Source organism: Molossus molossus, unplaced genomic scaffold, assembly GCF_014108415.1.
Source record: "Molossus molossus isolate mMolMol1 unplaced genomic scaffold, mMolMol1.p scaffold_m16_p_19, whole genome shotgun sequence".
NCBI classification, from domain to species: domain Eukaryota; kingdom Metazoa; phylum Chordata; class Mammalia; order Chiroptera; family Molossidae; genus Molossus; species Molossus molossus.
Window position 1 is genome coordinate 24,321,220 of NW_023425354.1, and position 22,233 is coordinate 24,343,452.

Here is a 22,233-nt window from a genome sequence, read left to right on the forward strand (position 1 = left end):
TGTGTGGGAGAGAGAGAGAGATAGAGAGAGAGAGAGAGAGAGAATAAGGGAAAGCTCCGTCGGTGTGGTGTGGTAGCATTCACTCCGAGTTTGTAGTCGAATTCCTCATTCACTCATCAAACAATTACTATTCCATTATCACAGTATGAGCCACAAGGAATACTAGGACATAAAAACGTGCTGTCTGCCGCTAATATAAGAGCTGTTATGAGACATGGCATGAGAACACTGGGTACAACAGAAGTTCAGAGGCAGACGAGAGTACGGACCACGTAATGGGGCAGAAACGGGCATTGTTGGAAATTCCCAAAGGAAGAGAGGAGAGCGGCCTGGGAGCGTGAGCAGGATTTTAATGAGTAGTCATGTCAGGCAGAGGGCACGCATGATGAAGAGAGGAGGGCGCCAGGACACACAGGGAACGCAGAGGTCCTGCTCTGCGGGGACCAGAGCGCCTGAGGCGGCGCAGGGGAGGCGAGCCCCGAAGACAGGCAGCTGCCAGAGGGCGGAGGGCTTGAAATCCACACGAAAGGCGGCCCTGATGTATTCGCAGCAGAGAGAAGCCACCGAAAGTTCTTGATCCCCAAAGATGCTAGCGTGTCTGATCCGCAGGTAGAACTAGTTAGATCCAATGCAGAGGAAGGGAAGCAGAACACTGGAAGTTGTAAGACCTCCTAGCGGATGGTTATCTTAGATTAGACAGAAGGTTAAAAAGATGTATAAAAGGAATGGAAAGGGAGACACGTGGAAGAGACTTTATTCTTCATTGTTCCGTATATCCAGGGTTCTTCCCCCTGCCTTCCTGAGAGTGCTTTCATCTGCTGTAAAGTGGGGATGGCCAGGGACCTGGGACCTTTGTCCGCTGGTCTTGAGGTCAGTGTTGGTGGCGCATTAATTAGCTCCTCTCAGCATATGCTCTTTCCTTATTCCCTCCCATTTGTTTTTTTGTTGTTGTTGGCTTTTTGTTTTGGTGTTTACCTTTTCTGTCTTCTTTTAGGATAGTTTGGATACAGTTCAGACTTGTGATCTAGCGCAGGTTTCAAGCATGCCGCCACCCCCTCCTGTGTCTGATCACAGGTACGGAGTTGTCTGCAGACTGTGTGATTGTGATACGTGTAATACCCGTGGTCAGGAGCAGGAGAGGTGGACAGAAAGGGAGTACGGACTACCTGGAAGGGAACAGGGTGGGAAGGAGGCTTAAAAGGCAAGTGAAAAGATATGGAAACCTCATTAACTGACCTCAAAATTTTGCAGAAGCCTAGCTCCACTAAGTGGTTTAATTCTGATCCTTCGGTGACAGTCCCAGGGGTGAACTTGCTAATCCCTGTATTAAATGGCAGAACTAATTGGTGTGGGGAAAGAATGAGCCAACTCAGCTTGGATGGGTTTAACCTGTACCTTCCAGAAGGCCCTAGAACCCACATGGTACAAGAGCCCGAGCCCTGCTGAATCTTCTGTTTCCAGCCCAGAAAGAGCCTGCATTTGCTGAAGCTGAATTCAGTCTTAAATAACAAACTTAAACATGTGCCCTCCGTTTCTGTTCTTCGAAGAGACAGCAGGGCCTGGTGTGCCCCAGCAGGGACATTCGCCTGGGGGAGCCCCCACTCTCCCGGGAGCTAGCGCTCCGAACCTCAGGACCTCCCACCTCCTGACACTTAAAATGCAGACTCTGAAACCTCAATCAGCAGCTGCGTCCTCCAGTTATTTGTGTCTTCCTCTGTTTTTTTCTTGAGATCGGAATGGATTCCTTAGCCAATTAGGATGAAAACCAGCCAGTTAACAACATCCCCATTAACTTCTCATGTCCAAGGGCAGGGATGAAAGGGAACAATTCCTGTTCAGTATATTGAGGTTTCTCATGTGTCCTGCTTGGCAGTTGCGGGGTGTGACCCCAGTTTCTCTGCGTTCTTACAAGGGGCCGTACCCACATTTGATTGGTGTGCTCACATCATCTCCGTCCACCCAGAAACTGGGAAAGCGGGTGCTGGGAAGCCGACAGGTTTCCTCTCTTATTCCCACACTGAAAGCAGACGTGATGAGAAAAGCAATCTCAGACTCACAGAACCTAGTTTTTGAAGGGTTACAGTTTGGCCCCAGTGAGCATCTTTGTTTTTTGTTTTCATTGTGAGAGTACTACCTGCTCACTGAAGAAAGCTTGGAACATGCAAACACACCTGTAAATACAGTGAATACTCATCTGCGATTCCGCTAGACAGAGACACCTGTTATCCACATTTTGATTCGTTTTTTTCCCCTCCAGTGCACTTGTTGGGTATATTGGAAACAAAATTCTACATAAAAATTTTCTGTATAGTGGAAATTTGTAAGGACTGTACAGAGCCACCTGGTACTGAGCCCTTTCCCGGTCTATGGGGAAAGATAAAATGAATGTCCTCCCTTTTCTCTTCTCTCAGGTGTGAATTCTTGCACAAGCCTGTGTCACCAGCCTAAACAGAGCCCAGCATGTACAAACATGCTTTCTGTGGATGTGCAGGATTTACTCAGTCGTTCTACTGTTGCTCACTGAGATGGTTTCAGTGCTTCATTATCATAAATTATGTCCTGGTGAACATCTTTACGCACAGATCATTTTTGGTTTTCAAATGCAGTTTACAGATTCTAAAGTAATGGTGAGCATGGACTCTCTTCTGGTGAGGGGGCTGGGGGTGGTGGTGGCTACTACAGAGACAAGCCATTGGACGGTGTGGTCTGGCTGCAGGCAGTGCCTGTCCGAGGCCACATGCTGGTCAGAACCTCGTGGCCCAGTGTCTCATGTGCAGATTTGCAAACCCAGAAACAGGATGTGCTAGCTATATCCACCGATGATCAGGCCTCTGAGGCTGGTCGGTGCTCATTCTGGTAGCACAGGGCAGTGCATCAGCCCTCATGACGGGTTACTTTATGACGGGGACATGGGGAAATCTACCCCAGCCACAGCAGAACTGTTTCGACCCACCATCTAAAACAACTTTTTTTTTTTCTTTCTGGAGATTAAAATGCTCGGGGATGTGTATCCAAAGGTTTCTAGATGGACAAGGAATTAGAACAAAATTACCACCTCGACGAAATAACACCTTTCCTTGCCTCGCTCAGGTGGCAGGGCCGGAAGCAACATGTGGCCGTTTGTTTCTCTGGTTTATTCTTTCTTATTGACCCTTCAGTGTGTATGTTTTCCTTCTTGGGTCTGGCATTGTTCCGATCACATTGCTGACCTTGCGAATCTCCGATACCTGCTTTCTGCCAATATATGTTAATTTTATCAGCTGATGTTTTCCATTGTTGTGGTTTATGAGCAACCTGTCTTGGAAGCACCTGGGCTGCTTGTTAATAATGCAAATCCCTGGATCCCACAATAGATTTATTTAATAAGAATATTTGGTTCCTAATCAGCTCTTTGGAGAAGCACCTCATTTGATTGTAATGTAGCCTTAAAGATCAAGAATCAAGGTGAGTGATATCAGCTGGTGTTTAAGGGATAGAGGTTCTGGAGCCAACCTCTCTCTGCTTCAGCTGCTTCACCTGTTAAATAGGGACAATAGTTGTGTCCACTTGATACGATGTAGTGAGGATTAAGTGAATTAATGCATATGTAACCGTAGAACAGGGCCTAGAATGGAGTTAGCACTTAATAAAAGTTAATTATTTAATCATAGCATTAGGCCAACTCTCCATTCTAGAAAGACTGTTGATTCTTTAACCATCTTTTTCTGTTTCCCTTTCATTTCAAACATTAATCTGCTCCTCATTTCCTCACTGAAACAGAATCAACGGAGTGTCTTCTATGCTGATAGCTTATTGCTGTGCCCGAAATTAATGTGTCATCACTACACTAAGGCTCCATTCATGAATGTTTGTGACGACAGGTGATCCATCACCCCTGATTGCTTCCAGACTTGGGTTTTGCTTTCTGCTTTCCAGAAGATCCAAGAGAAATTGAAAGAGTCACTTCCTTCTGAAAGAAGAGGGTATATGCAGTCTCATGTTTGGAGACCCAGACGTCTGCACAAGGGTTTTTGTTGTTGTTGAAATGCCTAATTGTTGATGAAATTCTGTGCAGCTACATCATGCTTTGTGTTGCAAACTGAGGGCTTCACTGAGGCACAGTTCACGGCAGAAAGTCAGGAAGGGGGCAGCCTTATGATGAACTGGGAGCTGAGGCTCAAGCCACGTACAGAGGAAACTTGTAAGGATGTGTTCAGTGCTGATTAAGTTTCCAAGGAGTCTCTGCTGACTCTCCTAGGCATCTGGATATTTAAAACTCAAATGCTCTTTTAATCTCTTGTCACCATGAACTGGTGTTTCCTCGGGGCACTTTGAGTTCTTCTCAGCTAAGACCAGGGAGCTGCCAACTATAATGAGGATACTTCAGATTCTCTCTCTTTCAAACAGAAGATGTGAAACTTTAATGTCCCAAGCCGTTGATTTCAGAGTATTCTAAGCTGGATCGGTCTTTAAAAGAAAGCTTCCCTTAGATCAGCACGAACTTCGTTTGCTGCATTGCCACAGATACCCTGGGGAGGCTGCAGGTTGGAGTATGATTTGTGAATCGTTTTTTCCCTTAGGAAACAGCGATGAAGGAAAAGGCAAACGTCCATGCGATCTGTGTGAGCAAGCATCACAACAAGGATCCATTTCTTGTATTTGGTACATGCATTTGAGTTGTTCTGCCAGGAGAGGAACATGTTACTGAAATGCAGAGACCTAGCTGACCAAGGATGTACTGGTCATGTGTTCGTATATTACAATGTAAATATGAATAATTAAAACTGTGTTAACAGTTTACAAAGCACTTTTGCATTCATGTATTATTATTATTTCATACAGTGCTGTAGGGTCATGAGAAAGGTCTTTTAAAAAGGGAATCATAAGTACCAGCATGGGTAGCATTCTTTTATGTTCTAAAGCCATACGGACCATCTTCAGGGTCCCCTGTGGTGGTACCATTTTACTTCTTTTTCCAATCTGGTCATTTATTGCAACCTTCAGTCTGCTTTTCATAATTAGCACAAGGATGGATCAGGGCTATGCTTTTGAAAGCTCGGAGCATACCATGTTCATGAAGGTAAAAAGAAATAAAATGCTTCTCTATCTCCTTACTGCTTGACTCACGAAATTCCTTTTTTCCCTTTTCTACTGCCCACTGCAAATCTCCTCTTTGCTTCCTTTGATTTTGATCTTGAACCATTCTTTTTTCTTTATTTCATTTGTAACCCTGTTTGGATTTTTGCCTTGGTAAGAATGGCATCAAATCTTTATTGTGGTTGGCGTTCACACGTTACAACCTGGATTAATAATACTGTCTCTCTGGGATCAGGCCTTATCTTCTACTGTTTTTGAGGAGAGTCATTAGGCATTAAATAAACATCCTGAGTAAATGCCTAATACTAGGCCTGTTACAAAATAGATGTTCAATAAAATGATAATACTCCCCACTCTCACCCTTTGTTTTGTCCTCCACTAATGTACATTAGGTCTTGCCTACTTTTTATTATAGAAACATTACCTATAAATTTACCATATACTGAGCACTGTACTTAATAATGATGATTTAGAGATAGAGTCTGTTTTCAGGAAATGCCCACTGTAGTTGGAGAGACAAGAAAGTACAAAATAATGACAAGATGTGAGTAGAAGAATAGAGGAGTATCCAAGTTGCACAGGAGTGGGGCAGGTGACCCCATCAGGAAGAGTAGAGAGTAGAGAGTAGAGGGAGTAGCTGATGAGGAAAACTTCTCAGAAGCGTCCCTTGACCTGCATCTTAAAACATGAGGATGTGCTCTCTGCATGGGCAGTGGGGAAGGGCGTTGCAGGCAGTGAAATCATGGAAAGCATGGTAGTGGAACTGTGAGGCGCTTCATAGGGCTGGGCAGTTGTGTGGCCACTGGGTTGTAAAGAGTGTCGAAATATCACTAAATCCATTTCATTGCTGGTCTCTTTTTAAACACAAATGCTTTTTTTTTAAAAGTCCCTGAGAGAGATTTAATCTTGGTCAATCCATGAATCATCTTTTATAGGCCTAGGCCCTGTGATCAGGTGCTGTGCTGTTTGAGTTCCTGATCTTGGGGTGCTCACTTCTACCTAGGAAATGACAGGCATGCATTTGTAAAGCACTACACAGGGTACCCATGCACAACTAAGTATGAAATGGTCTGGCATTGCCTGGCTGGTGTGGCTCAGTGATTGAACATCGACTCATGCACCAAGAGGTCACCAGTTCGAGTCTCAGTCGGGGCACATGCCCAGGGTGTGGGCCCAATCCCCATTGGGGGCATGCAGGAGGCGGCCAATTGATATTCTCTCTTATTGATGTTTATATCTCTCTCCCTCTCTCTAAAATCAATAAAAAAATTATTTTTTTTAAAAGGGAAGAAATGGTTTTGCATCTAACCAGCTCTTCTTTCTTTTTTTTTTTAATATATATTTTTATTGATAAAAACATTGATGAGAGAGAAACATCGATCAGCTGCCTCTTGCACACCCCATTCTGGGGATCGAGCCCACAACCTGGGCATGTGCCCTGATTGGGAATCGAACCAGCAACGTTTTGGTGCATGGGTTGATACTCAACCACTGAGCCACACCAGCCATGCTTTTCTAGAAATAGTAGAGGATACCTTAATGGAGGGATTGGAATTTAAGTTAGGAATCATACGATGTGTAGGATTTGACTAGGGGATGGTCAAGAGAAAACAAGAAAACAAATGTGGAATCTAAAAAGTTTAGACTTGTAGATCCAGAGAGAGTAGAATGGTGGTTTCCATGGGGAAATAGGGGCATGTCATCAGTCAAAGGGTACACACTTTCAGTTATAAGATGAATAAGTTCTGGGGATCTAATGTACAGCATGGTGATTATAGTTAACAATACTGTCTTTAATGCTTGAAATGTGCTAACAAAGTAGATCTTAAGTGTTCTCACTACAAAACAAAAAGTTAATTGTGTAGATGTGCTTATTAATGATAAATAATGGTTATGGTAATGTATATTAAATCACCACAATGTATAATTTAAAAAAGTATGTTGTAGGTTGAAAGTGAAGGGATGGAAAAAAATTTTTTGAGCAAACAAAAAGGAAAAAAGCTGGTGTAGCAATACTATGTCCAATAAAATAAACTTCAAAATGAAGGTCATAACTAGAGACAAAGAAGTCCACTACATAATATTGAAAGGATCTATCCAACAGGAAGATATAACCTTGGTAAACATATATGCACCCACCATAGGAGTACCAAAATACATTTAAAAAGTTCTGGAGGACTTCAAAGGAGAAATCAACAACAATACAATCATAGCAGGGGATTTCACCACCCCACTGACATCACTGGATAGATCCTCTAGACAAAATATTAACAAGGAAACAGAGACTCTAAATAATGCACTAGATCAAATGAATTTAATAGATATCTACAGAGAATTACACCGCAAAACTGCAGAATTCACATTCTTCTCAAGTGCACATGGGACATTCTCAAAGATAGATCACATGTTAGGACACAAACTAAGTCTCTGTAAGTTCAAGAAGATTGAAATCATGTCAGGTATCTTCTCAGATCACAATGGCATGAAACTAGAAATCAGTTACAGCAAAAACATTCAAACACATGGAGGCTAAGTAGCATGTTATTAAACAATGAATGGGTTACTAAGGAGATCAAGGAAGAAATTTAAAACTTCTTGGAAACCAATGAAAATGAACACACAACATCACAAAATCTGTGGGACACAGCGAAAGCAGTCTTGAGAGGGAAGTTCATAGCTCTACAGGCCTACCTCAAGAAATAAAAAAAATTTCTAATTGACTTTCCAACCCTACAACTTAAAGAACTAAAAAGTAAACAAAAAGAAAAACCCAGAGCAAGTAGAAGGAAAGAAATTGTAAAGGTCCGAGCAGAAATAAATGACATAGAACCTAAAAATACAATTCAAAAGATCAATGAAACAAAGACCTGGTGCTTTGAAGAGATAAACAAGATTGATGGACCCTTAGCCAGACTCACCAAGAAATAAAAAGAGAGGACCCAAATAAACAAAATCAGAAATGAAAGAGAAGTAACAGCTGACACCACAGAAATTCAAAGGATCATTTAAAAATACTATGAACAATTATACGCCAACAAATTAGATAATCTAGGTGAAATGGACAAATTTCTAGAAACACCCAATCTCCCAAAACTGAACCAGGAAGAGATAAAAAACTTGAACAGACTAAAACAACTAAGGAAATTGAAGATGTAATCAAGAAACTTCCAGCAAGCAAAAGCCCAGGCCCAGATGGCCTCACAGGGGAGTTTCACAGAACATTCAAAGAAGAACAACACCCATTCTCCTCAAACTCATTTTATGAGGTCTGTGTAATTCTAATTCCAAAACCAGATAAAGACACTATAAAGAAAGAAAACTATGGGCAATATTCCTGATGAACATAGATGCCAAAATCCTTAACAAAATATTAGCAAATTGGATCCAGCAATACATTAAAAAAATTATTCACCTTGACCAAGTGGGATTTATCCAAGGGATGCAAGGCTTGTAAAATATTCGCAAATCAATAAGTGTGATACACCACATAAACAAAATGAAAAATAAAAACCATATGATCTTATCAATAGATGCTGAAAAAACATTTGACAAGAACCAGCACCCATTTCTGATAAAAACGCTCAGCAATGTGGGGATAGAGGGATCATATCTTGACATAATAAAGGCCATTTATGAAAAACCTACAGTCAACATCATACTCAATGGGCAAAAACTAAAAGCATTTATTTCCCTTAAGAACAGGAACAAGACAGGGATACCCACTTTTGCCCCTCTTATTTAACATAGTTCTGGAAGTCTTAGCCACACCAATTAGACATGAAGAAAAAATAAAAGGGATCCAAATTGGAAAGGAGAAAGTGAAACTGTCATTATTTGTTGATGGCATGATATTATACATTGAAAACCCTAAAGACTCCATCAAAAATCTGCTAAGCCAATAAATGAATTTGGCAAAGGAGCAGGATAGAAAATTAACATCAAGAAATTCTTATACATCAATAATGAACTCACAGAAAGAGAAATTAAAAATAATCCCATTTACCATTGCTGCAAAATAACTAAGACACTTAGGAATAAACTTAACCAAAGACGTAAAGGACCTGTTCTCAGAAAACCACAGGACACTGAAAAAAGAAATAGAGGAAGATATAAAATAGTGGAAGCATATACCTTGTTCATGGATTGGAAGAATTAACATCATTAAAATGTCCGTACTACCCAAAGCAATCTATAGATTCAATGCAATCCCCATTTAAATACCAAAGACATATTTCACAGAACTAAAACAAATACTTCAGAAGTTTATATGTAACCAAAAAAGACCCCAAATAGCCACAGCAATCTTGAAACAGAAGAACAAAGTAGGAGGGATCACAATACCAGATATCAGTTTATACTACAAAGCCATTGTAATCAAAACAGCCTGGTACTGGCGCAAGAACAGGCATATAGATCAATGGAACAGAACGGAGAGTCCAGAAATGGACCCAAGACATTATGCTCAATTAATATTTGACAAAAGTGGCAAGAGCATACAGTGGAGTAAAGACAGCCTCTTTAATAAATGGTGTTGGGAGACTTGAATAGCTACATGCAAAAAAGTGAAGCTAGTCCACCAACTTACACCTTACACAAGAATAAACTCAAAATGGATAAAAGACCTAAATGTGACTCATGAATCCATAAAAATCCTAGAAGAAAATGTGGGCAACAAAATTTCAGACATCACATGCAGCAGGATTTTCACTGATACAACACCTAGAGCAACAGAAACAAAGGAGAAAATTCATAAATGGGACTACATTAAACTAAACAGCTTCTGCACATCAAAAGAAACAACCACCAAAATGGAAAGGGAACCCGCTATATGGGATAGCATAATTTCCAATGATACAACAGATAAAGGTTAATCTCCAAAATATATACTCATACAACTCAACAAAAGGAAGACAAAGAATACAGCCAAAAATGGGCAGAGGACCTAAGTAGATACCTCTCCAAACAGGACATACAAATGGCCAAGAGACACACAAAAATGCTCAGTGTCACTAACCATCAGAGAGATGCAAATTAAAATGACTGTGAGGTATCACCTCACACCTATTAGAATGGCTGCCATCAATAAATTATCAAACAACAAGTGCTGGCAAGCATGTGGAGGAAAGGGGACTCTAGTACACTGCTGGTGGGAATGCAGACTGGTGCAGCCACTATGGAAAACAATATGGTGTTTCCTCAGAAAGTTAAAAATTGAACTGCCATTTGACCCAGTGATTCCACTTCTAGGAATATATCCAAAGAAGTCTGAAACACCAATCAGAAATAATATACGTACCCCTATGTTCATAGCAGCACTATTTACAATCGCTAAGATCTGGAAACAGCCCAAGTGTCCATCAGTAGATGAGTGGATAAAAAAGCTGTGGTACATGTACACAATGGAATACTGTGCAGCTGTAAGAAAGAAAGATCTCTTATCCTTTGAGATGACATGGAGGGACCTGGAGAGTATTATGCTAAGCGAAATAAGCCAATCAGAGAAAGACAAATATCACATGATCTCATTTATTTGTGGAATATAATGAAAAAAGTAAGCTGATGAACAAAATGGACCCAGATACATAGAAGTAGGGTATAGACTGACAAATCTCAGAAGAGGGGGACAGGAGGAGTGAAGAGATAAACCAAAGAACTTATATGTGTGTGTGCATAACCAGTGGACACAGACGACAATGCTGGGGCGCGGGGAGGCAAGGTCGGGAGGAGGGTGTCAATGGGGGGAAAAGGAGAAACATCTGTAACAAAAATAAATTCATTTAAAAAATCATGTTGTACAGCCTAAATATAATTACAGTTTTTGTCTGTCAGTCATACCTTGGTGAATCTAGGGGGAAAGGAGGCACAGAGTAAGAATGAGTACACTGGTTGTTGAGGAGTAGGGAAATGAAACAGAATGATGATTCATTCATCCCACAAATTGGTTTTGAAAGACTGTGACATGGCAAGTGCTGGGGAGAAAATGGTATGCAAAGCAGACAGCATGGTCCTACTGTCTCTCATCCATGCATCCATGTGCCCATGTAACTATTGGATAAATAGTTAAGTGCCTATCCTGTGCCACACATCAGAATGGGACCTGGGGATATGATGGTGGCAGCAAACCAGATCTCCAGGGCTCCAAGGAAACACCAGTCTAGGGTAACCCAATTCTGATGTTTGCTGTGCAATAAATTTTGTTGGGACCACGGATCTAACCCAGCTTCCAATCCTGACTCATCTTTGTCTGCCAAGCTCTCCTGTCATTTGTAATGTAGAACTGACCCTGCAGCCAGGAACTTAGCTAAGGAATTGTTGCAGAAATGAAGGTGTGTGGAAGTGGGAACCTGGACGAGGCTCATGGTAACTAGATTGGACAGGAGCATTTCTAAGCAAAGAACTTACCCAGATTTGATTGTTGGTAAGGGCTTGGGAATGATAGAGATCTGTAGTTAGTGAGATGCCTGTATGTTTTCTCACATGCAAATAGGAAGTGTGTTGATGGAAAACTCAAAGTTAAATGTCTTGGTGAAGTCACTATATTATAGAAGCGAAATCTAGCATCTCCGCAGAAAATACACCGCAGACTTATTGATGACAATCCATCCCAGCACAATATCGGGAAAAGACCAAGAAATCCTGTGCACGGTTTTTGTTCTCTATTTCTATGTGTTTGGGCCTCAAGACTCAGTGATCACATGAAGATTATTTCTCTTACTGTACCATGAAGATAACTGAGTCCTGTTAGTTTTGCAAATGATAAAGAAAATGCCCTAAGTACATATCAAACTCAAGCCAGACTGAACAGCTGGAGGTTTCTGTAGGATTATACACATGCAAACACAGTGAGCAGTTGCAAAAGACTGAGATGCCCCCCACTGGGCTGGGCTGTGAGGCTCCTGCCCAGCTGATCTCCACACACATCTGGGGAGCAGAGTTCTCATCATTTGCCTACTTTTGACATTTGTAGAAGGGGATGATTTTGTGCACACAGAGGTAGTGAGATTTAGAGGGAGAGAGGGAGTATTTACATAGTCAGATAAAGGACAGTGTCTTTCAAGATAGCCAGGTGTTTTGCAGGATTTTAAAACGTTTCGCCAGATGTTTGAATTTGTAGGAAATCGTCGCCTGGTACTGTGTGGTTACTTCTTCAAAATTTCCGGAGGCAGAAGCAGATCACCTGCTTTCAGTGGCTGTGAGCTTTTCACCTAGTGTTTGATCCTCATGCCCCAGCTGGTTCTGGCGCTACTGATAGGTGCTTTTGAAACCAAAAGGATGCAGCTTTTGTATAAACTTCAGGCAGGTTCTGTGGTTATGCAGAGGACTCAGCCTGGTCATTTTTTCCCCCCCAGAGTTGAGTAGGTGGGAGTAATTAATGGGCTGGTTTATTGACATGCATTGAGACATTCTTCTCTTTGTGGTTTCAATTACCAGCTTCAATAAACTAATTTCAGATTTCATCTGAAACACCAGTAATTACACGGGGCAAGAAAATCGTCCACCCGGACACAATCGGAAAATGCTTCACACCATTGTTAGGCTAAGTCTTACACCTAAATCACACACCCAGGGGGTAATTCCTACATAAACCAGACTGTGTTTTATGGCTTCCTGTGTTCACAAAAACGAGTCACTGTGATTCACTGGCAACTGAATTCTGAGAAAGGAAAATATGGAGGAGAAGATAGCACTGGCAGCTTGGTTGAGCTCAGTTCTGTGCTGGATGTGAGGGGAGGATGAGCAGGATGAGGACGGGAGTCAGACCCCGGTTCAAGTCCGCAGCTCAGCTATGTACAGTTTAAATGTCCTTGGTTAAGTTACTCAGCGTTCTGAGCTTCAGTTCCACCTCTGTGCCATGGGACAAATAATACCCATCTTTGAGGACTACAGTTATGAATACTTTCCAGTCTACCTCCAGTGGCATAATCCATGTCTCAGTCAGTAAATGGAACCAGCTGTGATGGTTGTTGCTATTTTTGTCCTTTTAATTTTTACTGTCACTTAGATGGACACAAGTGTCCAGGGAAGTATCTTCTTATGATCTTGATTTTACAAATGAGACCGAAGCTCAAGAGAAAACGTGTTAGGCTGAAGCCAGCGAACCAGGATAGAAAGGAAGAATTCTACAGGAGTTAAGGTCAAGGATCTGGGCCAGACAGTCTGAATCTTGAATCCTGATTTTATCAGTTGTTTTTTGTTTGTTTGTTTAAATCTTGGGCTCACTCCCTCCATTCATTCAGACATTGAGAGTTATGGTTCCAAGAAATAATTGTACATGGCTCATTAAAAGTATGAAATTAGTCCACCCCGTGTGGCTCAGTGGTTGAACATCGACCCATGCACCAAGAGGTTGTAAGCCAGTTCAATTCCCAGTCAGGGCACATGCCCAGGTCATGGACCCGATCCCCAGTGGGGGGCATGTAGGAGGTGGCCAGTCGATGTTCTCGCTCATCGATGTTTCTGTCTCTCTCTCCCTCTCCCTTCCTCTTACTCTAAAATCAATAAAGAAAAAATATTTTTTTAAAAAGTATAAAATTAAGTGGTCAGTCCTATAACCTAGACTGTTCCCTTCTCTGAATCCAGGTTGTGTGGGCATCTGAAAGTGCACTCCTCCCCCTCCTGCCTGAACCCTTCACCCTTTTCAGCTCTGGAAGGCTACCGTGGTGGAATCACAATGCTGTTGGCCACCTCTTTTCCCAGCAGCCCCTCGCTCGACTCCCTCTGCAACATGCATTGAATACTTGTTACAGAAATGACGTCGAGCGACAGCTTTTATAAACATGTTTTCACTTCATCTTCCCAACAACTCTGTGAAGTAATGATCATTCCCACTTCACAGATGGACAAAATAAGGCTATCGAAGTTTAGCCACCTGCTCAAGGTGAGAATATGGTAGATCGTGATCTTTCTCCTATACAATAGTCACTCTCCACGTTGGACATGTCAGAAGATCCCGTGGCTTAAATTCTCCCTGCATAATAGTTTTCAAATCCCAGTAATGAGTGGTCTCTGTTACCAGGAACTGCATGTCTTTCCATGGGAGGGAGAATTTGAGTCTTTTAACTGGTCATGAGACATCTACAGTTTGCAGCCTGTAGTCATGCTGTCAGGCTGAACTCAAATGTCTCCCCTACTGGGAAGACTTACCCTAGCAGTTGAGAAAGGATCAGGCAAGTTTACTCCCCTCTTGGAATTTAAGCTTTCAGATGCACACACCTTAACTATAACACTAATCTTGTTTTTTTATAATTATTTGTTAGCTTGCCCATCTTCCCAATATATGGGACGTTCTGTTTTGTTTTTTTAATATATGTTTTTTGTTTTTATTTTTTAGAGAGAGAAAAAGGGAGAGAGATAGAAACATTGATGTAAGAGAGAAGCATTGATTGGCTACCTCCTGCATGCCCCCTTCTGGGGATCGAGCCTGCAACCCGGGCATGTGCCCTGACCAGGAATCCAACCTGGACTTCTCAGTCCATGAGACAATGCTCAGTCCACCAAGCCACACCGGCCAGGCTACGGGGTGTTCTTAAGAGTAGGGCCATTTTTATATGGCTTATTTGAGATATTCTTTTAATTCTTTAAGATAAATGTACAAATTAATGACAATGTGTTAAATAGGATATCTGTAACCCCTCAAATGTCCCAAGTGATGGGGCACCCTAGTTAGCAATGGAAGAAGACTCCAGCATCAAAGGAGTTATTTCGAGCCACTTCCCCCTATGAAATAAATCTGAAATCACCAAGGGGCCAAATGCCTGCAGGACTGGGTATTTTAAACATGCTCATTAATAATGGCTCCAAGTGGGGATTTATTACAGTTGAGGAAAAGGAAAGAGACAGTAAATCAGCACTGATGAAGAAAAGAGCAAGGGAAGGAAGGATATGAGCTCTTATTTAAAATGTATTCATATGCTTTATAACCCTAAAGGAGAGATTGCTATGTTGAAGTGGAGGCTTTATTTGTAGGATTGAATTCACTGAAGATATGTTTTATGCCCGTATTCATTTTCCCAGCCTTCATTTACTTTCCTTTGGCCAAAAGTCGGTGACTTGGTTTATTGCTCAAAAGCAAGGATGGATTGCCTTAGCTGTCTCTTTAGGAAAATATTCCTTGCTTCAAATGATGACCTAAAAACCACTAGTTGGATCCTAGGAAAATCCTACTATCTTGGCACAGATGTTGAAGAGAAAGAATAGTTTTTAAAACATTCAGTTAGTTCTGCCTTTGAGATCGAATTTAAACCCAAAGCAATAGGATTAAATTCATGTAAAAATCCAACTGGTGCTTGGGAACCAGTCCTTTTCCCACTCAAACCACTGCAAGGATCATCACACTCACTCTTGGCTGTATTCCAGCCAAAGTAGATACACACTTTTAATTCATAAACCAGACCGTGGTATTTCCTTACCTAAAACTCTCAGTCCTTTATAATACATTAAATGAAAACGGCTTACTGTAGTCTGCAGAGCCCTGAACATCTATCCTTGGTTTACCTGGCCAACCTCATCTCATCTCACTTTTCTTCTAATCTGGTTCATCAAGTTCAAGTTTACTGTCTTCTTCTTAGTTCCTTAGAACATATAAGGCTCTTCTCTGCCAGGCACTGCTCCTCAGTTCTGCCTTGGACATCTCTTGCCCTGCCACTACGCAGGGTATACCAGATGTCACTTCCAAAGACATTATCCTTGACTATTCTGCCTGGGTTATGGCCCCATCTATGCTTTATTCTGTAATTCATTGCCATCTTCATTGTCTCTACAAGCATGCTTACCAAAAGTCCTAACTGCATAGATATACATATGTCAACTTGAACATAAACAGTATCTCCCATATTCCCCACTAGACGGCAAGATCCATGAGAGCAGGAACCGTATGTGTTTCATTCATTGCTGACTACCCAGAACTGATGGCAGTGCCTGGCCCATAGTAGGCCCTCAGTAAATATTTGCTGAGTGAATTGTCATTGTCCAGCCTGGCATATCATAGGCTGTCCGTAAACAATTTTTAATTGAGTTTAACTTGTTCCCATAGAATTTAGCAAACTCGCATAAGCTGCATGCATTAATTCAAGTGCTGAACTCCCTGTCCAGAACAGCACGGTCTCCAAAAATTCTGCTGAGCTAACAAATGACAATTCAGAACAAATGAATAAAGAGGATGCCTGAAAGCTTCTCTAGGAAAAAATGTCCTCGGAGCAAATTGTAATTCTCAGTATCAGACTTGATTCATCTGGTTCCTTGCTCTCCTGACCTATTTCTTATTTCGGTAAGAACCTTTTTGTCTTTGTCTGGGGGTTACCATGATGTGTTAATAAACTGAGCTTCTTTGTTTGGTTTTGAGTAAGCAGCTGATCGGTTTTGCTTTGGGTTTTTCGAGGCTCGTGTTGTAAGCACCTGAAATCACCGTCGCTGAGCCTCTTTCACAGTTCACTGGACCCAGAACCAAGAGACCATGTGGGATTTATAGTTTAGGGTAGATTGACAACATTGTCGTAGGGAAATGTTTTGGCATGAGGACACATAGCTGTGATTCAGCCGTTAAGTTCCATTGGTTAGGCTCAGTGGAATTTAATTTGCAAAAATATCCAGGTCTGTTGTGTGTTCTGATTTATATGTAAATTAGAAGATTGTGGGGAAAAGGATGCCAGGGATGATCCTTTCAAACATTTTCAGACCAGCTGTCCATTAATTAGTTAGAGTGGTTCTCACTCAATTTTACTTTACATTGACATTTTTCTCAACAATAAGTCATTATCAGTCAAGATAGAAAGAGACACAGCATTAGTATGCCACAATATATGTTGTTTTAAAAAATGACAAAGTTTAAAATTTTGATTTACTGGGACAGTCATGGAAACTAAGAGAAAAATAATGCAACCAATAATTGTCTAAATTTGGCAATAGAAGCATTCCGTAATGGCACATGAAATTTTGTTTTTAATTGTTTTTAGAGAGAGAGAGAAACATTGATCAATTGTTTTACATATTTATGCATTCATTGGTTGATTGTTGTTTGTGCCTTGACTGGGGATTGAACCCACAACCTTAGTGTATTGGGATGATGCTCTAATCAATTGCGCTACCCAGCCAGGGCGAGGGAGTGTTTCTTATTCTAGATCTTGGCGCCTCGGTTCCTAAGTGTAGCCTTGCTCTGCAGATGAAGCCTGCTGGCTCCCTCCCGTGCCATGGGCCCTGCACGCCCTCCCCTCCCACAGCCTTCCTCCTGAGGCATTTCCCTGGGACCTAGATCACACCACCTCTGCAGACCTATTTCTGCTGCATTTGGCACTCGAGGTCCCTGAATGACCTTTGACACTTCGATTATTGTCCCAACACTTAATAGCAATTCTAAGAGCATTGATTCTCTCCTGGGGACTGGAACCCTGCCCCATCCAGGTGGCCCCCGAGCATCTCTGCCTGCCAGTCATCCCCATCAGATCTCAGGGACCCCTGCTGTAGAGGAGACCCAAACGCAGCCTCTCTTGCCTAAATTAAAGCCTCTGTGTCTGTTCAGCCAAAGTTCTATGGCTTTTTTAAAAATCCCAACTTTATTTGGGATAGTTGACGCGAAAGCAATTTGACATGAATCTTTGTACTTGAATTTTATTTTAACTGGAACATAGGTGCTCACATTACTTACTCTTGATTTTTCCGAAGGAAAAACGGTAGCACGGGTCTGACAATAACCACGGCGTCAGTGAAACTCCGCGGCCACCGTGTGCCCCGTGCGGAGCCTGCGGGAGGAGGGGGTTAGAGCAGCAGGTGTGGGAGCACTAGCATCTTCAGACCCGGGTCCTTCCCCTGTCCTTCCCTGTCTCAGCCTGGCTGTGTGGCCTTAGATTGAGGACTGGATCCTCTGCCTTTATGGCCTCAATTTCATGTATCCATTTAGATCGGATGATCTCTAAGGTGGCACCTACTTCTGAGATTGTTAATGTATGGCTGATTTAAAATCAGCAATCCAGTGGAAAATAAATTTAAATCAGCCCTCGGGGAGTGGCAGAGTGAGGGACCCAGCTGAGCAGGGGTGCGTGTGGCATTTCCTCCTGAATGGGCAGCGCAGGTGTTGGGCGGGAGACAGGGGAAGGGGCGGAGAAAGCCCAAAGCTGTTTGTCAGGAGGAGCGCTGTGCCCAGTAACAGCCAAGGCAGATGTTCGCATCAAGTTTCTGCGGTTTGTGTTTTCGTGGGGGTACTTTCGGGGTGTGACGTTTATCAGTGAGGCACCGCAGTATCTGCCTACCCACGTTGCCGTGTGACCGCAGTCTCGCAATCCGTGCAGAGGGGGGATTATTCCCGGTAATGATTTTCATGGCAGTGGATGAAATGCAGTGTGCCCCAGCTGTGCCTTCGTGCGCCCTGCAGCTGCCTTCCAGGGACGGCCCCCCACGTCCTAGACGGCCTGATGCCAGAGACTGTTGTCTTGCAGAGTTTGTAAAGGGGGTTGTATGAGTTTCCTATTCCAGCTGTATCAAATAATCCCAGCGTGGTGGCATAAATTATCTCACAGTTCCGGAGGTGACTCATTTCTGTAAGAATCAGGCGGGGGCCAGCGTTCCCCTGGTAGCCGTAGCGGAAGGACCTGTTGCTTTGCCCATGGCCGCTTCTGGGGGCCACCTGCATTCCTTGGCTCGTGTCGCCTTCCTCACCTTCAAACCCGGTGTCTTCTGTCCTGCTTGACCTCTCTCATCAACCTTAAGTCTTGTCTGTCTCCAACTTCCTTCCCCTCTCTTTTTTTTTAAAAAAAAAAGACCCTTGTGCCCTGGCCGGTTTGGCTCAGCGGTTAGAGCGATGGCCCACGAACAAGAGAGTCCCTGTCTGGTTCCTGCTAAGGGCATGTACCTCTGTTGCAGTTTGTCCTTGGCCGGGTTGGAGTCGTGTGGGTGGCAGCCACTGCATGCGTCTCTCTCACATGATGTTTCTCTCTCTCTCTTCCTCCCTCTCTATCTGAAGATAAAATGCAGAAATGGGTGAGGATAAAAAAATAAAAAAAAAATAAAAGAGACCCTTATGAGGCTCTTGGACCCACCCCAATAATCCAGGAGAATCTGCTCATCTGAGAGCCCCAACGATTCATTTCTGCAAAGTACCTTTTCCTACTAAGCTCACATTCACAGGTTCCGGAGTTAGGGTGTGCACAGCATTGAAGGGGGGCTCCTTTTCAGCCGGCTACAGAGACCAACCAAGGCCTCAGAGACCATGCCTTTTCTAAAGTGGCACATCTACTGTGTGGCAGGGCCGTGACTGTATTATCCCTGGCATCCTCACGGTGGCCGTCTTTATGTGCAGCCCTGACAAATGGGCAGGCGCGTGCCCTCATGGACGCTTTGTTTTCATAATAAACCTGAAATGATTGAGGAATACATGTGGGATTAGGTCAGTGATTTGAATAGAGCTGCTTAGAGAAGACAAGTTTATATCTTTTTAAAAATAAATTTTGAATGCAGAAGCTTTCTCAATTATCATCATTCGCCCAGGGTGGGGTACCCTCTGAAGATGTTCATGGAGTTGCAGTGATAACAGAGCTTCGGGGACGATGGAAACACAGGCATGTGTTTGTCTTTCTGCTCTTCCTGCCTCTCCGTGTTCGCGTTCTCCCTCTGGAACTCTGGACCTGCTCCCATTCTGAAAATCAGTGAAGAGTGGAAATCCACTTCCTACTCTTTAAACTAAGGGGAATGAAGCCACCAGAGGCTTATTGGAATGGGTTAAAACCAAATTAGGCGTTTGCCATATTTCACAATGAAGCCGATCACTTGGCATAAAAGCATTCTCTTAAGAATCCGAATTCGTTTTTGATTTTTCTCCCTCTCTGCCCAACAGTTTCCTGTAACAACTAAAAGGTTCAGAGAATTGTGGATATAGCTAGGATTAGACATATCGTCTATCCCAGTTCTTTTCGTTAAGTATGGGTCTCTTCTGTAGTGTCTTGAGCAGGTGTTTGCCAGCCTCCTCTCTTGCTTTTGTTTTCTCCATCTGTGATGGGCAGGAAAGGGAATGTTGTAAATTAAAGGCCTTATTCAGTCTGAGTTCCCGAGAGGGACAGGCGCCTTGGAGAGGGCTATGCTTTGACTGTGAGGCTCATCTTCTGGAGGAATCGCTCCCTGGCTCCGTTTCCACTGCTGCAGGGTTTGGTGTCCTTCATCTGGGGTCTCGTAAGACATTCTGCTTAACCCGCCCCCTGCCCCCAGTGTGGCCGTCGTTCTCAGGTGTACCTGCGTTCCTCACAATTCAGCACGAGCCAGGGCTGGACCCATCATGTGAGTTCACGGATGCTGTGGGTGGATGAGGGAATGATAGTTACAGCATCGCAGAGGCACAGGGAGAACACAGCCTCAGCGGAGATCCTGGGAGGGGCTGGAAAATGCTGAAGATACACTCTCTGACCCTCACTGACATAAAATTAGAAGGTTGGCTTACCGCTGCTCTGCTAACTTTCTTAAACAAAATAAAGCAGGACTGGAAATTGCCTTTGAAGTTTATTTTAAGAGATGTTTTAACGTGACACTGAAGATGAGTAGACAGTTTCCCTTTGGATATTTACACTCCGCACTTCATGTCATGGTGTTGTTTTTTCCTGCCTATCCAATGAACAGATTCTTCGGCTGCCGGTCCATTAGGTGAATGACACAATGCTGGACTAAACAGAGTCAAGTTGCCAAGCTCCTGTCTAGCATTGATGGAGGGTCGTAAAAATAATTCATTCTCTCAGTTGGACCTTGACAGCCCCCAGAATATCACCTTGTTTATATCGAACGCCCCTTTCTGCTATATTGGACAGGGTCGATTCTCACGTTATTCCTGCCAAGTGGGAAAGCAAGGGGTCAACCCAGGAGTTGCTAAATATTTGGTGTACCTCAGACATGTTGCAAGTGTGACGTGGCCGGGCTCTAGCACCTTCCCACTGAGGCATTAATGCTAACTGGACTCAGTCAAGAGGCCATAGGATGAGTAGGTCTGAAATAAGAAAGTCTGATCTTAGCGCTCGTGAAGGTAGGACTTGGAGAACTTGACTAAGACCCAGACCAGGAAAACGCCGTAGCAACACCCACAGATCCCTCATGGACGACGCTCCTGATTTTGCCACGTTCGTACCACGGCTCTTTCTCCGTCGTCTCCCCGACCTTCCACCCAGCCTGACTCCACTGTTTCTTTTTGTTTCTAGTTCCTTCTTTCTGGGGATTGGTGAACTCGGCTTGGAATCTCTGCTCTGTGGGCAAACGGCAGTCGCCAGTCAACATAGAGACCAGCCACATGATCTTCGACCCCTTTCTGACGCCCCTGCGCATCAACACCGGGGGCAGGAAGGTAAGCGGCCGTGTGGCTTCCCTTGTGAAGTCGAGGAGGTTGGCTGGGCCGTGCTGATTCTGAGAGCCAATCCTCCAAGCCTCCGTCTCTGCGGTGAGCCATCTTCTCACCCAGGAAAAATACCCCAGACCTCAGGCCTACTGCCCACACGTGTAATTATGTGTAAATAGTGCCTTTTCTCCCTAGCTTCTCAAACCCCCGTGTTCCTAATTACTTTGCACCCCCTGGAGGCCGTCTGAGGTTGTAACCTTCGGTACCCCATAAAGGTCAGAATACGGAGTCGCCTCCTCTGTATGTCATGCTGGAAAAAACCTTTTTTTTTCCCAGAGACCTCTTCACTAGGGCTCCTTTTAACTGGAGCAAAGTGAAAATAAAACTTTTAACGACAGTAAAATCAGACGTTTATCATCCTAGAAGGAAAAACAAACAAAAATCAGCCTGGATGATTTATAAGAAAATCAATAACTCATCCTCCTCGAAGCGTCTTCGCTGGCTAAGAATCCGAGCTCCTGCACAGAAATGCTGAGCTATGCCGTGTGGGTCGCACCCCACATCCCTCTCCTCCCCCTCCTGCCCCATGACCTGGAGAAGGGCAGCCGGTGTGCCGGGGGTCTTCTCCTCGCTGGGGTCTCGTCTTTCTCTTGCTGGTTCATTTCTGGGTGGTGACCTTTTCCTGTTGAGTCGACTGTTGAAGGTGGAAAAGCTATCACACACGGAGAAGTGTGTTTGAAGGTGATTTAGCTGTTGGGAACTTCAGGGGAATGGAAGATCCTTTGTGAGCAAGGAATTGGGGTTGCCATTACGGGGGTGTTTGTTAACCGCTGGCGGCTGGTTCTGCGGGGCTGGGGCTC

At 43.4% G+C, this 22,233-nt stretch overlaps 1 protein-coding gene across 2 annotated transcripts in view; it reads left to right on the forward strand.

The window, feature by feature from the left end:
* Positions 1-22,233, forward strand: part of CA10 (carbonic anhydrase 10) — a 460,283-nt gene that overhangs the window by 153,183 nt on the left and 284,867 nt on the right. For both annotated transcript variants that reach the window (XM_036268332.1, XM_036268331.1), the window contains one exon: positions 21,240-21,382. In XM_036268332.1, coding sequence (XP_036124225.1) covers positions 21,240-21,382 — 143 coding nt within the window. The remainder of the gene's footprint in view (positions 1-21,239; positions 21,383-22,233) is intronic.